General features: G+C 37.1%; 1 protein-coding gene across 4 annotated transcripts in view; it reads left to right on the plus strand.

The window, feature by feature from the left end:
* The first annotated feature begins 451 nt into the window (after positions 1-451).
* Positions 452-17,146, plus strand: part of ANO5 (anoctamin 5) — a 95,520-nt gene continuing 78,825 nt past the window's right edge. For 3 of the 4 annotated variants that reach the window (XM_074401241.1, XM_010329705.3, XM_074401242.1), the window contains exons 1-2: positions 453-964; positions 10,886-10,932. In XM_074401241.1, coding sequence (XP_074257342.1) covers positions 925-964; positions 10,886-10,932 — 87 coding nt within the window. In that variant the 5' untranslated portion in view covers positions 453-924. Of the gene's footprint in view, positions 965-10,885; positions 10,933-17,146 lie in introns of all 4 variants that reach the window. The other variant, XM_003919922.4, reaches the window with a different exon arrangement.

The raw sequence follows: 17,146 nt of genomic DNA on the forward strand, positions 1-17,146 counted from the left end.
GCGCAGGGTGGGCCGAGGGCCAAGCGGATCGCTGAGGACCGGGCTAACTGGCGGAGGGAGCATCAGGACCCCCTGTGGGGATCGGTGGAGGACTCCGACTGGAGGGAGGCGGCGGCCCTGGGGAACCAGGCTTTCTGGTCGTGGGTGGACCTGGTGGAGAGGGCCGTGCGAAGCCTGTTGAGAATGGAGCAGGCCGGCCAACAGGGCCGGGGGTCGGCGGGTCCCGAGGAGAGACCGGAGGCCGCGGGTCCAGGGCAGGGACGGGAGGCGGCCTGTCCCGAGGAGCTGCGAGAGGCGGCGGGCCGGGAGGAGGGTGGGGAGGCGGCCGAGCGCCGACCTGCGGACGGCTGGGGCGGAGAGGAGGAGGCCGGCGTCGAGCCAGCCGGGCCGGGGGGCGGGGAGATGGCGGCCTCCGAGGGTGGGGCGCCGGCTGCTCCTGCGGTCTGGAGGCGGGGAAAGAGGCGGGGAAACCGGGAGGGAGAGCCGCGGAAAGGAAAGCTGCCGGAGGGCAGGCGTGGAAAGGACCCTGGCGAGCGCCGGGAGGAGCCGCGGCTGCGAGCCTGGCTGCCGGGCAGGCGCAGGGACAGGCGCCTGGAGAAGTACTGGGAGGGCGCTCAGGAGCGCTACCGGGAGAGGGTGGTGAAGCGCAGGGCCAAGCGCGCGGGGCAGGTCCGGGAGGACCGGGTCGAGGGGAGGTACCCCCTGGAGAAGAAGCCCCGCTGTCTGAGGCGTCTAGGGACAGTGGAGGCCGAGGAGGAGGAGAAGGAGGCCTGCAGAAGGAAGACCGGCCGCTTAGAAGTCCCGCTGCCTCAACTCCGGCGGCCCACAGTCAGATTCAGCATCTACCCCACATCTCCACGCGCGTCTCAGCGGTTCCTCCCCTGCTGCCTCCCGGGCAGCACTGCCATTAACGAGCTGGCGAAGATGGGCGACCCGGATCTCCTCGAAGTGTTGGCGGAGAAAGGTAGGACCGCGCCAAAAGGCGTCAAGGGAGAGCCGGGCTGCCTGCCTGCACCCCGCCACTCGCGGCGCGGGGGCCCCAGGGGGACGTTGGCGGCCCCGCAGCCCGAGTCCTAGGGATGTTCGCTGCGTGGCGTGCCCAGCGCGAGACCCGGACTGCGGGGCAGAGAGGACCCCGCTCGGGGTGAGTGGGGTGGGTTTCGGCGCCCCACAGGTTTCTCTGCTGCTCTTGCGCGCCAGTGACCTGCGACCTTTGACCCCCATGGTTCGGGAGCACCCTCCTGGCTCCCCTGCAGGCCAGGGAGCTGCAGAGTAATTCAGGGGTGCGAAGCTAGCGCTGCGGTGCTTGGGCCTCCGAACCCAGCCACTGGAAACGAAGGCTCTCCTAAACACAGCAGCAGTGTAGAGTGCCAGACAGCTGTCCCACGTGTAAGGAGCTGGTCCTTGAGTCTTATTACCTCACTCTCTCTGCTCATTACTAATTATGCTTTGAGATGCTTGTTAATTACAGGAGTAGCAGATCCTAAGGTCTATCAGTTTGAGATCTTGAGAGTCACAGGCACTTGGAAAAGCTGCTGCTGCTGCTTTTACACAGCTTTCGTTAAGCCCTTTAATTCCCTTGACAAATATTTATCCATTGTTTGCCAAAGCCTTTACACCGCATGTATTCCTTGGGCCTATTTTAATACAAGTATTTTTCTTAAAATGCGCATACTATTTTGCTGCTGTCTCCAGGACCCCAGTTTCTCCAATGATACATTATTTTCATGCCTTGTTTAGTGTTGGATCTAGACATGGAAACAGCTTTACAAAGTGACAAAAGATCCGATCATTACTCTTCAGTTTTCAAAGGCATGGAGAAATACCGTGTGTTGTTGCATCCTCCTCGTTCCCTTTTTAAAACAGCTTCATTGAGATATAAGCTATATACTATAAAATTCGCCTATTTGATGTGTAAATTTCGATGTTCCTTAGTGTACTTACAGAGTAACTATCATCAGAATCTAATTTTAGAACACTTTCATCACCCCAAATAGAAACCTTTTAGGCAGTCACTTCCCATCCTCCCTACTTCCCACCAGTAATCTCTTTATCATCTCTCTGGATTTGCCTATTCAAGACTATTCATATAAATATATTCATACAATGCGTGGTCTGTTGTAACTGGCTTCTTTATTGTTTTTGAGGTTAATCCATATTGTAGCTTTTATCAGTGCATCATTCTTATTAATTGCCAAATACTATTCGATTGTGGAGCTATAGCCTACCTTATCCATTCATCAGTTGGTAGGATTTGTGTTATTTCCACTTTTATTGCTTATATTAATAATGTTTCTATGAACATTAATGTGTAAGTTTTCATATGGATATATGCTTTTATTTTCCTTGGGTATATATCTAGGAGTGGAATTCCTGGATTTTGTGGTAGCTTTGTGTTGAACATTTTAAGAAATTGCTGAACTGTTTTCCAGGCATCTACATTTTACCTTTCCATCAATAATGTGTAAGGGTTCCAATTTCTGTGCATGCTCCATGCTTACTAACACTTGTTATTGTCTGTCTTTTTCATTATTTAAAAAAATCAACTTCTTCAACCATCCTAGTGGTTGTAAAGTCGTATCTCAGTATGGCTGTGATTGTTATTTCCCTAGTGATTAATGTGGCAAGTATTTTTTTATACTTATTGGGCATTCATGTTTCTGGAGGAATGTTTGTTCAGATCATTTGCCTATTTAAAAATTGACTTGTCTTTTCTATTATTGGGTTGCAAGAATTCTTTGTATATTCTGAATACAAGTCTCTTGTTAGATATATGATTTGCAAATATTTCCTCCCTCTTCTGAGTGTTGTTATTCCATGTTCTTGATGGTGTCATTTGAAGCATGCCCCCATTTGTTTTTGAAACAGGGTCTGGCTTTGTTGCCCAGGCTGCAATGCAGGGGCATCATCTCTGCTTACTGAAACCTGCAACTTCCAGGCTCAAGCTATACTCCCACCTCAGCCTCTGGAATAACTGGGACTATAGGTGCTACAACACCATTACCCCACAGGCTACTTTGTTTGTTTGTTTGTTTGTTTGTTTGTTTTAATGAAGATGAGTTTCATTCTGTTGCCCAAGTTGGTCTTGAATTCCTTAGCTCAGGTGATCTGCCTGACTTGGCCTCCCAAAGTGCTGGGATTACAGGTGCGAGCCACCATGTCCAGTCATACTCGCCCATTTTTTAAAAAGGACTTTTGTAATCTATTTATTCTTCTCCTGTGATCCAAGTTGTGCCTCTGATTAAGGAGGAGATGAGAGAAAAAGATATTGATAAGGAATACCCTACATTTGATGGCTGAGCCTAATTACTGCATTCCGCTCAAATTTTCGTATCTTGGTATATTCAAAAATCCAAAACCCAGGCAGCAGAGAAGTGTGGCATTGATGAGAGCAGGGCCTAAGGAGCAGCATAGTTCAGGCCACTCATATGACTCGTATATTTTTAGATGTTTCTTAGCATGTCAGTTGTTTTGCTGGTTTAATTTTACTGCCAATTATTGAGACCTGTGTTCTTATTAGTATCTTAACCCATTTTTTATATTGCTACAACAGAATACCACAGCCTGGGTAATTTATAAAGAAAATAAGTTTACTTGACTTTTGGTTCTGGAGGCTAGAAAGTCCAAGAGCATGGTACTGACATCTGACAAGGACCTTTGTGCTGCTTCTTAACATGTTGGAAGCTCGAGGGAGCGCATGAGACCAAGAGATAAATGTGTCCAAACTTATTCTTTCATTAGGAACCTGATTCTGATATAACTAACTCAATCCCATGAGAATGACATGAATCTTTTCATGAGGATAGAGCCCTCATGACTTAGTCACATCTTCAAGGCTCTACCTCCTAATACCATTACAATGACAACAATGACAGTTAAATTCCAACATGAGTTTTGGAGGGATATTCAAACCATAGCATTAGGGTGTATGAAAAGTGCATTGTTATGAGAGTGTTGTTTTTTTTTTTTCCAATGGACGTTTTAGAACTCTACTTCCAGGTATATTTTCTCTTGGAGTTAAATGAAACTTATGAAAACAAATGTGTTGGCTGAAGAAGGCTGAAAAATTGAGGTTCCAGAGCATCAATTATTAGTAGCTACTTCTGTTTCTATATTTTAAAATATAAGCAGACTTTTTAGACTACATTTGCCCATATAGGTAAGCCTGAATTTTGTATGTGCTTTCTAAATCACCTTTAAAGACTGAATATGAGAGTTAATTTGTAAGATTTACCATAAGAAAGACAATGTAACATTTTGTCTTTTAGGCATAATAGATAGTTATAAGATTTATTACATCTTCTCTATTTTTTCCATAATAAACACATAAGCAAATCAGTGATCTCCAGTTGGCTAATTTTCTAATATCTTCTAATTTTAAAAATGAAATTCTAATGGCAGAAGTTAATAGAACATTTAATTAGTTACATAAACACTGCCAGTAAAATGTCAATGTGTCTGGAATTTAACATTTTTTTTTTAAATTTATTTTTATTTTCTTAACAAGGTCTTACTCTGTTGCCCAGGCTGGAGCGCAGTGGTGTGGTCATACCTCACCACAGCCTCAAGAAATGTTCATTCTTTAGCTGACTTATGATACAGTTAGTATCGCAAAGGCAGTTTGAGAGTTGAGCATTGGAAAAGGCCATTAAAAGTTGAATGTTAAGTTGTTTGTATCTTTGTAACTACGTTAAGCATTGTATTTAACTAAGCCACCTGTCCTTTAGTAATGTTAATATTTGATTACAGGTATTTTATTTTATACTGCTAGTAAGAGTGTAAACTGAGAAGACCAGTTGGTAAATACAAGTGCTATTTTTGGGCTGTGGATTTGCTGGAGTGTGTATTCTTAGTAATGTGCTTTCAGTGAAAACTCAAGACTCAGTCTTTTAGCTGGCTTTGCTTATGTCACGTATTTGGTAATTCTCCATAGTGACTGGTACTAAATCTTTCATATGCCTGGATTCTAGCCTGCAGGAAGAGTATAGTCATATCCATTCATTTTAGAGGAAGTTGAAGGAATAGCAATAAGCTGACAGAGTTGTTGGCTTCAGTCAGGCCTCTGTTTTGACAGAAGTTTGGTGATTATGCATAGTTATAGCATCTTTATACTCGGTGAGGGAGTACGAAAGTGTCTGAGTCTATGGTCTGTGTGAACATCTAATTGTGTGTGTGCATGCATGAGAGAGAGCTAGCAAGCAGTTAAGTGCAGGGGTGAGAGGGCACATGGTGTGTGAGGAGATACATCTATTCTCTTGAATGTCCCAGGGTTTCAGAAAAGGATGCAGTTGACAAAATGTGTCCCCGTTGGTTCTCTGGTGCTTACAGTCTTGTGGAGGGATGTATAATTGGGCTAGGTGTCCAGAGATGGCTGCATTCAAAGTGATATGGAGCAAGTGGGAGGCCAACCCAGGGCACAGTTGAGGACTCAGGCAAGGCCTGAAGGGAGGAGGTCTAGGCTGATATACTGTGAAAAATAAGCAAGAGTTAGAAAGGGAAGAAAACAGGTGTTAGTTCTAGAGAAAGGAAGCTGTAATTTTAAAGATTAAAGTGTGAAAGCAGAAATAGTAATGATACGAGGTAATCTGGAGGATTCATATTTTCCCTTTTCCACATTCTCAAATAAATGCATTGCATCAAATTTTATAGCAGTTTGAAAATATTTTTTCTCCTAATTGTTTTATGTTAAATGGAGCAGAAATAATTAGAAAAAAAGAGGGGCTAGTGTTTGCAGTTTTTCAACTTTCTTTTTGTAAAAATAGAATTGTAAAACTCTTTAAATCTAGCTTAAGGTTTGCGCTTGTTTGTTCTGTGATTGTAACTATATTTTCTTTGATGCATCATTCTTTGGGATAATAGTGATGATTTTTGTCCTTGAAAAGGCTCCCTAAATCAATGTCAACTATCATATCTTGAGACAAAGCTCTTGCTTAGAATTCTATTCTTTATCTATTTGTTATAAAGCCATGCTAATTGGGTCATCTTTTCATTCACATATCCAATGAGAGATGATCAGGATCAACTGAGTTTTGAGCTATATGTTTAGGCATTAATCATGGGTAAAACTCATTGATGGTAAAACTGATGTTTAATATTTTTAAATCATATCTCTTTAGATTCTTATCATTTACACGAGAAATCCTGCACTCAGAAAGTTAAGTGGTATAGCTATAGTTGGTTAGTTTTCATGTTTTGCTTAGAGTAAAATATTTTAAGAGCAGATCCTGCAACACAAAGATCTGAATATGAAAGGAATTATTTCAAATTTATTCCGATACTCTGAAATGTAGACCAAAGAATTTATAGCAGTTTTGAAGCTTAATATTAGAATTGAATAATAACAATATCAACAAGAATAACATTCATTTACCTTCTGCATGCCAAGTACATGCATTATCTATTTAGGGTTTGCACAAACATTATGAGATAGACATCCCATTTATGATCGTTGAGAGCTTTGAATTTGTGTCATACTCTTGCGATAAAGGCTAGGAAATGTTTTATTTGCTTCAGTACATTAACACAGCATATAATTAGGGTTCTATTAGCAAAGAAGGAGGAGGAGGAAATATAATTGTTAGTGCTCTGTAGCCTCTGTTGTATCAGTCACCCATCATTAACAGACTTTTCTATTTTATTAAATGGCATCTTCTCAAATTTCCCACATCTACGAATCTTCTATTTCATCTTATCATAACATATTTTTATGAAAATTGGTATATTTTCTAAAACAAAATAAATTTAGTGATAAGAGTGCATTGTTTTACCTTAAAAAAAAATCTTTAATCTCCGGCCTGCTAAAATATAATGCAGATATCTTCATATCTGCATTTACATTCACTCTGTTGTGATGTGTTGTATTCTGATTGAAGTGTATAAAGAAAATCTGGCCTCTCACAGGTGTATAGTTGAAAAGGGAGGATAATTTTAAAGAGTTTTCATACAATATGGATGTTCTTCTCTGATTTCCCCCCAAATTAAACAAATAATAGGTTCTTTACAGTTAGATGTAATGTAGAATTTGAAACCATTTAAATGAATTTTCTGTCACTGCTTCATTAAATCTATTGTTCTGTCTTGCACTTTAAATTTATCTTTTACTGATACATAGTTTTCTAACATCATGTATTGCTTATCTGGAAAACAGTTGTCTACTGAATTATACATATCTTCCAAATGTTGACATGTATCATTATAAAATACTGAAGTGATGCTAACATCATCACTGATCTAATCAGGAATGCCTTGGGGATGTGTTAAGGTCACAGTGACAGACACAAGTTTACAAAAATTATTTAATTTGCAGCTCAAGTCTTATCATTGGTAATAAATACTGTCAGGTGTTTTCAATGAAGTGATAGATTCATGTCATTAATTTTTAAGGTAATTTCTGATAAATAGTCAAGTCTATATGACCCTGTATGTTTTCCAGTCAAACTTTCAACCAAATGGGTGTTTGATGAAAAATTTAGCTACCTTAGTTTGCAATGTAAAGTACTTTTTCATGAGGCAACCATGGTACTTTGGAATGCAGCATCAGCTCTTCCTGCATTCTTCTTGTTTCTTTATAGATTATTAAAAATGTGTGTGTTCAGGGTCAAGATTTTATAAAATTCATAAGCTTTAGTGTTTATCAAGGACATTTTTAGGTTAAACTAGATTTTTGTTTCTTTTTTGTACTGACAGTGCATGATGGTAGATAATAGTGACTACTAGTATAGTCTGGTGTTATGGCCTTGATTCATGTGATGACAACAGTAGTTTAATCCCATTGTTTTTGCATCGTTGGTGCAAATGTCAACAGAATGAAAAAGACAAATATGGTTTTAATATTATTATAAAAGTAAAAAATATGTAAATTTGAGACATACAAAAAGTAAAATAAATTATATCTTGATAGGGGTTGGCAGATAGTACTTTAAAAATTGCTGACATAGGATTTGAATTATCACCTAGAAGGAGAAGTTGTATGGGTGTATTATGTACGTGTTTGAGTTCAACTGTCTCTCAGTATCCGCAAGGAATTGGTTTCAGGATCTCCCACTGGTACCAAAATCCTAGGATGCTCAAGTCATTTATATAAAATGGCATAATATTTGCATGTAACCTATGCATATCCTCACGTACACTTTAAATCATTGCTAGATTACTTATAATATGTAATACAAAGGAAATGCCACGTAAATATTTGTTATAGCTCTTTGCACAGGGCCAGTACATGGCAAGTTATCAATGTATTTTGGCTTATCATTTGCAGCCACAGTAGATGAACTTCGCTCCCTTGCTGGCTTGCTCATTCAATTTTTCAATAAATGTTTATCAAGCCATCTTTCATTTGCCAGTCAGTACACTAAAAGAATGAAATCAGACATTGTGTTCACTTTTCAGGGTAAAAAGATTTTATCACTTTTAGGGATAAAAAGATATTAATCAAAAAGCACACATATTCATGTAAAATTGAAACCCTGACAAGTGCCATCAAGTAGAGATACATCAGATGATTTGAACTAGCCAGATAAGTGAGAGAAGGCTTCCCAGGGCAGAAAATGACTTTCAAGCTGATATCTGAAGGATGCGAAGAATTACCCAGGGCAAGGTGGGGTTGAGAGAGTCTGTATTCCAGTTTGTGCTCTTATAAGAGAGTGCTACAGACTGAGTAGTTTCTAAACAATAGAAGTTTATTTTGTCCATGTTCTGAAAGCTGGGAAGTCCAAGACGGGAGCACATCTGGTGAGCCCCTTCTTGCTGTGTCATATCATGGTGGAAAGCATCACTTGTCGAGAGAATATGCACAGGGCCTAACTTTGTTTCATAAAAAATCCATTCTTAGAGTTATAGAGCCATTCCTGTGGTAATAGCACTAATTCATTTATGAGGGCAGAGCACTCGTGACCTAATCCCCTCTCAACATTGTTGCATTGCAGATTAAGTTTCCAAAATAAAACTTTGGGGAACACATTCAATCTATAGCAGAGAGCATTCCTTGCAGAGGAATAGTTGTGTGTTAAGGCCCCACAAAGAAGGAGAATGGAACTGAAGATGTAAGGGTCTGGAAGGAGACTAGTGGGTCAGACTTAAGAGCTCAAAAGGGTGAGGTTGGAGAGGTAGTTTAGTTTTAGTTAATTTTAAAGAGTTTTTCTATTTGCCAAAGGCAAAGAACTTATATCGAGAATGGCCCCATCTTATATTAGCAAAGCTATGAACCGTAAATCTGCTTTTTGAAAGAAAATAAAATTATAAATATAATAAAGGTTTCTTACAAACCAGTATTTGTTTTCACATTCAGTCTTGTTTTAAGATAAACTTCTGTATCTCCATGTACAGATCAAAAACCAAAATGTTCCTCTGTGGAAAACTTTGGACTTTATCCAGTAGTTGACCTATAATGGTTGAATTTCTGTCTAGTGTAAGTTTATGTATATGATGAGTTTAAATTTTTAAGAGAATAACTGATTTTTGTAATCTGTGAAAAGGAATTGGACTATCATACTTGGCTTGTGAAAAAATTATACAAAAAAAAGAAAAAATTATACAAATGGTAGATTTATGTTTTTTTAATATTTTTGGGTTTATGCTATTGCTTTATTATTTTTTACTTAAAAAAACAAGCATTTGTTTCTCACAGCTTGGATGATATGAAGTCTAAGATCAAGGTGCTGAACTTAGTGTCTGGTGAAGACTTGTTTCCTGCCTCATAATGGCATCTTCTTACTTTGTCTTCATTATGGAAGAGGGAAGGCAGCTCTCTGGGATCTCTTTAATAAGGGCTCTACTCCCATTCATAAGGGTTCTGCACCATGAGCACATTTAGACCATAGCACCTGAAATACTCCGTGTTCTTTGGCTTTGTAGACACATCATTCTGATTTCTCCTCCATCTTCATAATGCCTTCCTTTGTGCCTCTGTTTCCTCTTCTCTTCCTAGAAGGGCATCCATCATTGGATTTAGGGCCCACCTTAAATCCAGGATAACCTCATTTCTAGATCCTTAACTAATTATATCTGTAAAGACTGTATTTCCAAATTAGGTTTCAGCCTGAGGTTTCAGATGGACATGAATTTGGGTGTGGGAGAGACATTAGTCAACCCCTACAGTAGTTCAATATCAAGTTTCAATATAATGAGGTATCTTGTTCTGGCTCTCTGTCCAGTTTCATTCACTGGTTTTTTATTCTATTTCTAAAATTATAGTCACAAACTTGAACTTAAAGTGCTAACATCTTATACCATTCCCATTGTGACATTTTCTCCAAAAAAATTTTACATAGGAAGTTTGTGACTTAAATATTTCTTAGGGCTTTTTCAAATTGGAATCACTAGAAAATTTCAGTTCTATATAAGTCACAAACTTATTTGAGCTTGTATTTTAGTGCAAATGACTAAATGCATAACCATTACAAAGCTATCCGTGTGTAGGGAAAGTACTTTGGCCTATTTAGAAACTAGTAGTACTCTGATAGTGTTCTACTTGCAACCTGTCTTGTTTGATTTCAGGAAAACAAGCTGAAAGAATGTTAAATCTCATATGATGAGAACTAAGAGATATCAATGGATACTCTTCTATTGGATATTTTCCTCTTAGTGGTTTTGTTGTTATGGATTGGTAACTGCATTGATCAGAGTAAAGTTTATTTCTCAGTAATTGAGATTGTATTCTACACATCAGTATTTTATGCTTTTCCCATTATAGACAGTTTTAGGTAAGACTTCTTTTGGAGTCTATTTTAAACAACTTAGCTCCAGAATAGTCTTGTGTGTTTTCTTCTAGTATTTTTCTTTAAGTTTTTTATTCATTGAATTCCTATTTTATCTTTATGCAGACTTTTGAACATATTCTGATCATCTGGCTAATTTAACATGTTTTTCTCTTTCTTATTTAATTTAGGGGAAATAGGCCACAAAGACATAGACTACTGTTTCCAAATGAGTGAGGTAAGTTAAATATATATGTATTAGCTTCCTTATAAATCAGAATAAAAAAAAGTCAAGATAAGGTTAACTAAGTCTTTGTACTTAATTACTTAGAGTACATTCTATTTTGTCCTCTAACTTATTCATTTTTTAGTAGTTAAAGCAAGATCCATGTTCCATGTAGATTTAATATTGGATCTTTTCTAGATGTTATAAAGGAATGAACAGATGTTTGAATTTGTTTTGAGGCTCTGTTTGAAATAAACTCCGATATGCTGAGCATTGATATATGAGATACTAGTATTTGGCTTAACATTTTGCTCTAATGTAATGCAAGCATAGTCTGTGGTAGCTTATTATTTTACAGTTATTAGTATATGATTAGTGCTTATTTATGACTCTACTGGGGTTCAAGCTAAATTGCATAGACACATTAGATAGAACAATAAATAAATACAACTTGTAAAAATTCAGAATTATTTTAACCAACGGCCTTCTTATATTAATTGTCCAAAATATACAAACAATTTATATTGGCTCTATAATGAATATAAGCATGTTAAGGGCATTTCAATGAAATAATTTTTCTGTTAGGCTCTAGTTGATGCAGAATTCTATGCATAGCTCTCACAGAGGTAGATATCCTTGAATGGTTTCAGGATGTATAGCCAGATGTATACAGGGTTTTAAAAAATTTCCAGGAATGACTGAAATTCCTACTTGCAAAACACATCCTTCTAGAATAGGCTGGCTGTGTGCTAGTTGGCTGAATAAACTCATTAAGATTCTTAGAAGTTACAGAGTTCCTTTAAAAGTTCAGTGACCCACTAGTTAGAATGGCTATTGTTAAAAAAATTGAAAAATAATAGATGCCGAGCTGTGGAGAAAAAAGATTGTTTATACACTGTTGCTGGGAATGTAAATTAGTTCAGGCATTGCGGAAAACGGTGTGGCAATTCCTCAGTGACCTAAAGATAAAAATACCATTTGACCCAGAAATCCCATTACTGGGTATATGCCTAAAGGAATGCATCATTCTTTTATAAAGACACATGCATGTGTATGTTCATTGCAGCACTGTTCACAAAAGCAAAGGCATGGAATCAACCTAAATGCCCATCAATGACAGATTAGATAAAGGAAATATGATACATATATATTACGGAATACGATACAGCCATAAAAAAACAACAAGATCATGTCCTTGGCAGAAACATAGATGGAGTTGGAGGCCCATTATCTTTAGCAAATTAATACAGGAACTGAAAACCAAATACCACAGGTTCTCACTTATAATTGGGAGCTAAATTAATAGATCACACAGATACATAGAGGGAAACATCACACATTGGGACCTTTTGGAGCATGGAGGATGGAGGGTGGGAGGAGAGAGAAGATCAGGAAAAAAAACTAGTGGGTATTGGGCTTAATACCTGGAGGACGAAGTAATCTGTGCAACAAGCCCTCATAACACAAGTTTATGTATGCAACGAATCTGCACTTGTATCCCTGAACTTAAAATAAAAGTTAAAAAAGAAATAAAAGTTCAGTGACCTAAATGGTGAGGGAAATAATATGAGAACCAGAGGGAACTATGAAGATCACATAATACAGTGATTTTATAGTGTTTGCAGATCAATATATAAAAAGGAATAAGAATTTACACGAAGAATTTCTGAAAACTGTAGACTCTTGGGCTCAAGCTGAGACTGCTAAATCAGTATCTTTGGGAATAAACTGAGGGGGCATGACTATTAAAAAAAAGTACTCCAGGTGACTCCTATTACCACTAAAGATGAAAACCACTGTCATAAAGAAATGTTGCCACAACTAAAGTAATATCATGTGGCACAGAATACATATTTATTGAGTGAGTGGGTGAGGAAAGACAAATATTTGGAAATAAAGTATATGAAACATTAAAGTTTTCATGTCTTTGGAGTGGACTGAGGAAAGATTCATTTCATAAGATTGATCCAGTTTAAATGATGGCAAATATGTTGTCATTTTCATTTGCTTATATTGGCATAATAATAACGTGCTCCTCACAGATCTTCAGATGCGTGATCATGTTAACTTAATTACAGTTCATGTTTTTTGCTTCTGTACATCTTTCACATTTGTATATATTCCAGGAATAAGCTTCTAGAACACAAAAAGAATTTGATCAGGCCATATGTACGCTGATTCTTACCTATTTGTACATTTCAAGAACAATGGTTAGTGCATTCTTGACTTCAAGCTCAGGTTTTCACTTGAAACAATTTTCCTGAAATTTTAAGACTTTATGTTTTAGCTTGCCAAATTGAGAAAATTATTTAATTAAATTTAAATTATGAAAATTCCAAAAATATAACTTCTAGGTTTGTTTGTTTGCTTGTTTGCTTTTAATTTTGCTTTATAAGAAAGCAAGTGACAGGTCTGGATTCATTCTGAGGATAATAGCACTGTCATACCAAATTTCTATTAGACTCAACCTATAGTTAGGTTTAGCATGTCTTTTTCAATATAAAGGACTTTGGAGTAAAACTGACATCTCTCTGAAGCAAAGACAAAAATTGGCTGTCAATGTTTAGAATTATTAAGTAGATATATTATTATTAAATTAATTAGTTCAAAAGTGAATACACTCTTGCTTCCAGAAAGCTGGAGCAGAGGAAGTTTACCCTATTATTTTTGCTACCTATGACTGAAAGTCCTGGAAAATAAACAGAAATATTGACATAGGGAATAAACAGAAAACAAAAAAGATAAAATGGCAGAGTTAATTCCTAATACATCAAGATTTTCATAAAATGTAAATGGTCTAAGCACACCAATTAGAAGACAGATTTACAAAGTGGAGCAAAAACATGATAAATGCATCAAAAACCTATGTTGTAACAAATCTATGCAAACATTAACTATAATAAAGGAGTGCTACATTAATATATGTAAAGTATGCTTTAGAGGAAATAAAATTACCAGGGCATAGTGGGACATTACATAATGATAAAGGATCTATCCAACAAGACACATAGCAGTATTAAAGGTGCATGCCAAAAATAACAGCATCATAATATGTTAATCAAAAACTAATAGAAAAGAAAGAAGTAATATAGAAAATATATAATTATAATTGGATACCTTAGTATCCCTATAAGTGGAACAACTAAATAGAAAACCATCAAGGACATGGACAAACTCAACATCATCAACCAACAGGATATTACTGACATTTGTAGACCATTCCACCTAACAACAGCAGAATACACGTTTATTTCAAATGATGATAAAATATATACAGTATTAGTTGGTTTTTACAATGTTATAAAGAACTGTCTGAGACTGGTAAATTTATGAAAAAAAAAAAAAAAAAAAAAAAAGGAATTTAATGGACTCACAGTTCCAGAGGTATAACAGGAAGCATGATTGGAAGGCCTCAGGAAACTTATGATGATTATGACAGATGGTAAAGGGAAGCAAGCATATTAGCCAGGCATGGTGATGGTACCTGTAATCCCAGTTACCTGGGAGGCTCAGGCAGGAGAATCTCTTGAACTCAGGAGGCAGAGGTTGCAGTGAGCCGAGATCGCACCATTGCACTCCAGCTGGGGCAACACAAGTGAAACTCTGTCTCAAACAAAACAAAACAAAACAAAACAAAACCAAAACAAAACAACGAAATGAAAGAAAGTAGAGCAAAACAAGCCCAAAGCAGGTAGAAGAAGGAAATAATAAAAGCAATTGAAAACCAGAAAGTATTAGAGAAAATCATTGAGAGCAAAAGCTGTTTCTTTGGAAAGATACATAAAACTGACAAACTTCTAGCCAGACTGGCAGAAATGGGTTTGGGCTGGGACATATATGACGAATATCAGAAATAAAATAGGATATATCAATACGGATTCTGTAGATATCAAAAAGATAGTAAAGGAATACTACTAACAACTCTACACACATAAATTTGACAACTAAGATGAAATAGACCAATTCATCAAGAAGCACAAACTATAATCCACTCAGTATTAAAACAATAATTTGAATAGTGCTGTAACTACTAATTAAACTAGTGCATAATTTAAAATTTCTCTAAAAGATATCTCCAGGCTTCAATGGTTTCATTGGAGAATTCTACCAAATGTTTAAAGGAGAATTAGCATCAATTTTATACAATCTCTTCCAGAAAATAGAAGAGAAATAGACACTTTCTCAATTCATGTCAGAGGCCTACATTACTTTGGTACCAAAAGAGACAGTTAAAAAATAAAAATAAATTCAGTAATATAAAAATAATTATGCACCATGACCAGGTGGGGTTTACTCTAGTGATAGAAGGCCCTATTCGTGTGTTTTTTTTATGTGTGGAGGGGACAGAGTCTTGCTCTGTCACCCAGGCTGAAGTACAGTGGTGCCATCTCCCCTCACTGCAATTTCTGCCTTCCAGGTTCAAGCGATTCCCCTGCCTCAGTCCCCAAGTAGCTGGGACTACAGATGTATGCCACTGCACCCCCAGCTAACTTTTGTAATTTTAGTAGAAATGGTATTTCACCGCATTGGTCAGTCTGATCTGGAACTCCTGACTGCAAGTGTTCTGCCCGCCTTGGCCTCCCAAAGTGCTGGGGTTACAGGGGTGAGCCACTGCACCTGGCCTCCATTCATTTTTTGGAAAACAATTGATATACGTCACCAAAGGCTAAAGAATAAAAATCATGTGATTTTTATCAGAAAAAAATATTGTTAAAATTTAACTCTATTTACTAAAAACAAACACAAATTCTCAGAAAACCAATAATAGAGAGGAACTTCTTTAACCTGATAAAGAACTCCACACAACAGTTACAGTAACATTATATTTAATAGTAAAAGACTAAACACTTTCTTCCTAAGATCAGGAACAAGCCAAAATATCTTCACCCTTCTCATTAAATAGGGAACTAAAAGACAAAAAAGTAAAATAAAAGATATACATATCAGAAAGGAACAAATAAAACTCCCCATTTCCAGATGACATGATGTACATAGAAAATCCCAAGAAATCTACAAAATTAAAGACAAAAACAAAATTTCTTAGAACTAAGTCAGTGTAAGAGGATTGTAAAAAATGAGAAAATTGTATAGAAATCAGTTTATATTTCTATATACTAGTAATGAGCACATGGAAACCCAAACTGCTATACAAGTGAAAAATCTCTGTATAACATTTCATAGACATAGACAAGATTATTCAGAAATTTGTATGGAAATACAAAGGAAGTAAAATAGGTAAAATGACTGTGACAGAAAGAAGACTTTTAAGACTTGTTTTTTAGCTGTAGTCTAATGAAGACTGTGTAATATTTGGAGAGGGTTAGGCATGTAGATTAATGAAACAGAATAGAGATCCCAGAAATAGCCCCACACAAGTATAGCCAAATGATTTTGGACAAATGTGCAAAAGCAGTTCAATGGAACAGACAGGCTGGAACATTTGTATATTCATAGGCAAACAAATGAACTTAATCTAATGTTATACAAAAATTAATTCAATATTGACCATAGACTAAACGTAAAACATGAAAGTATACAATGTTTTGAAGAAAAAAATGGATCAAACTGCTTGGAAATCAGGTCTTGGTGAAGAGTTTGTAGACATGTCATATCTGCAAACAAAAACATCGTCTTACTAAAGAATTGCATTGATAAATTGGAGTTTATCAAATATAAGAATTCTTGTTGTATGAAAGATTCTGTTAAGACGATGGACAGGCTACAGACTGGGATAAATATTTGTATATCCTGCATCAGACAAAGGACTTGTATCTGTGATTTATGAAGAATCCATAAAATTTCAATATTTTACAAAAGCAAACTGCCCAATTAGAAAGTGGGCAAAATACATGTTGAGATCTTTCACTAAAGAGGAAATGTGATGGCAAATAATCACATGAAAATATCTGCAGTATCACTAGCCACTAGAAAATACAAAATAAGATCAAAGTGAGATATAAATATATGCCTATTAGAAGACTAAAATATAAAATACTGATAATACAAATTACTAGTGAGGATGCAGAGATACTAGATCTCTCATACGTTGCTGGTGGAAATACAACATGGTACAATCACTCTGGAAAACTGTTGAGCAGTTTCTTAAAACACTGAATTTTCATGTCATTTGGGTAATTATACTCTTGGGCATTTATCCGGTAGAAATGTGAACATATATTCAAACAAAAAACTAAACAGATATTCATAGCAGCTTTATTTGTAGTAG

Source organism: Saimiri boliviensis, chromosome 6 (genome assembly GCF_048565385.1).
Source record: "Saimiri boliviensis isolate mSaiBol1 chromosome 6, mSaiBol1.pri, whole genome shotgun sequence".
Taxonomy (NCBI): Eukaryota; Metazoa; Chordata; class Mammalia; order Primates; family Cebidae; genus Saimiri; species Saimiri boliviensis.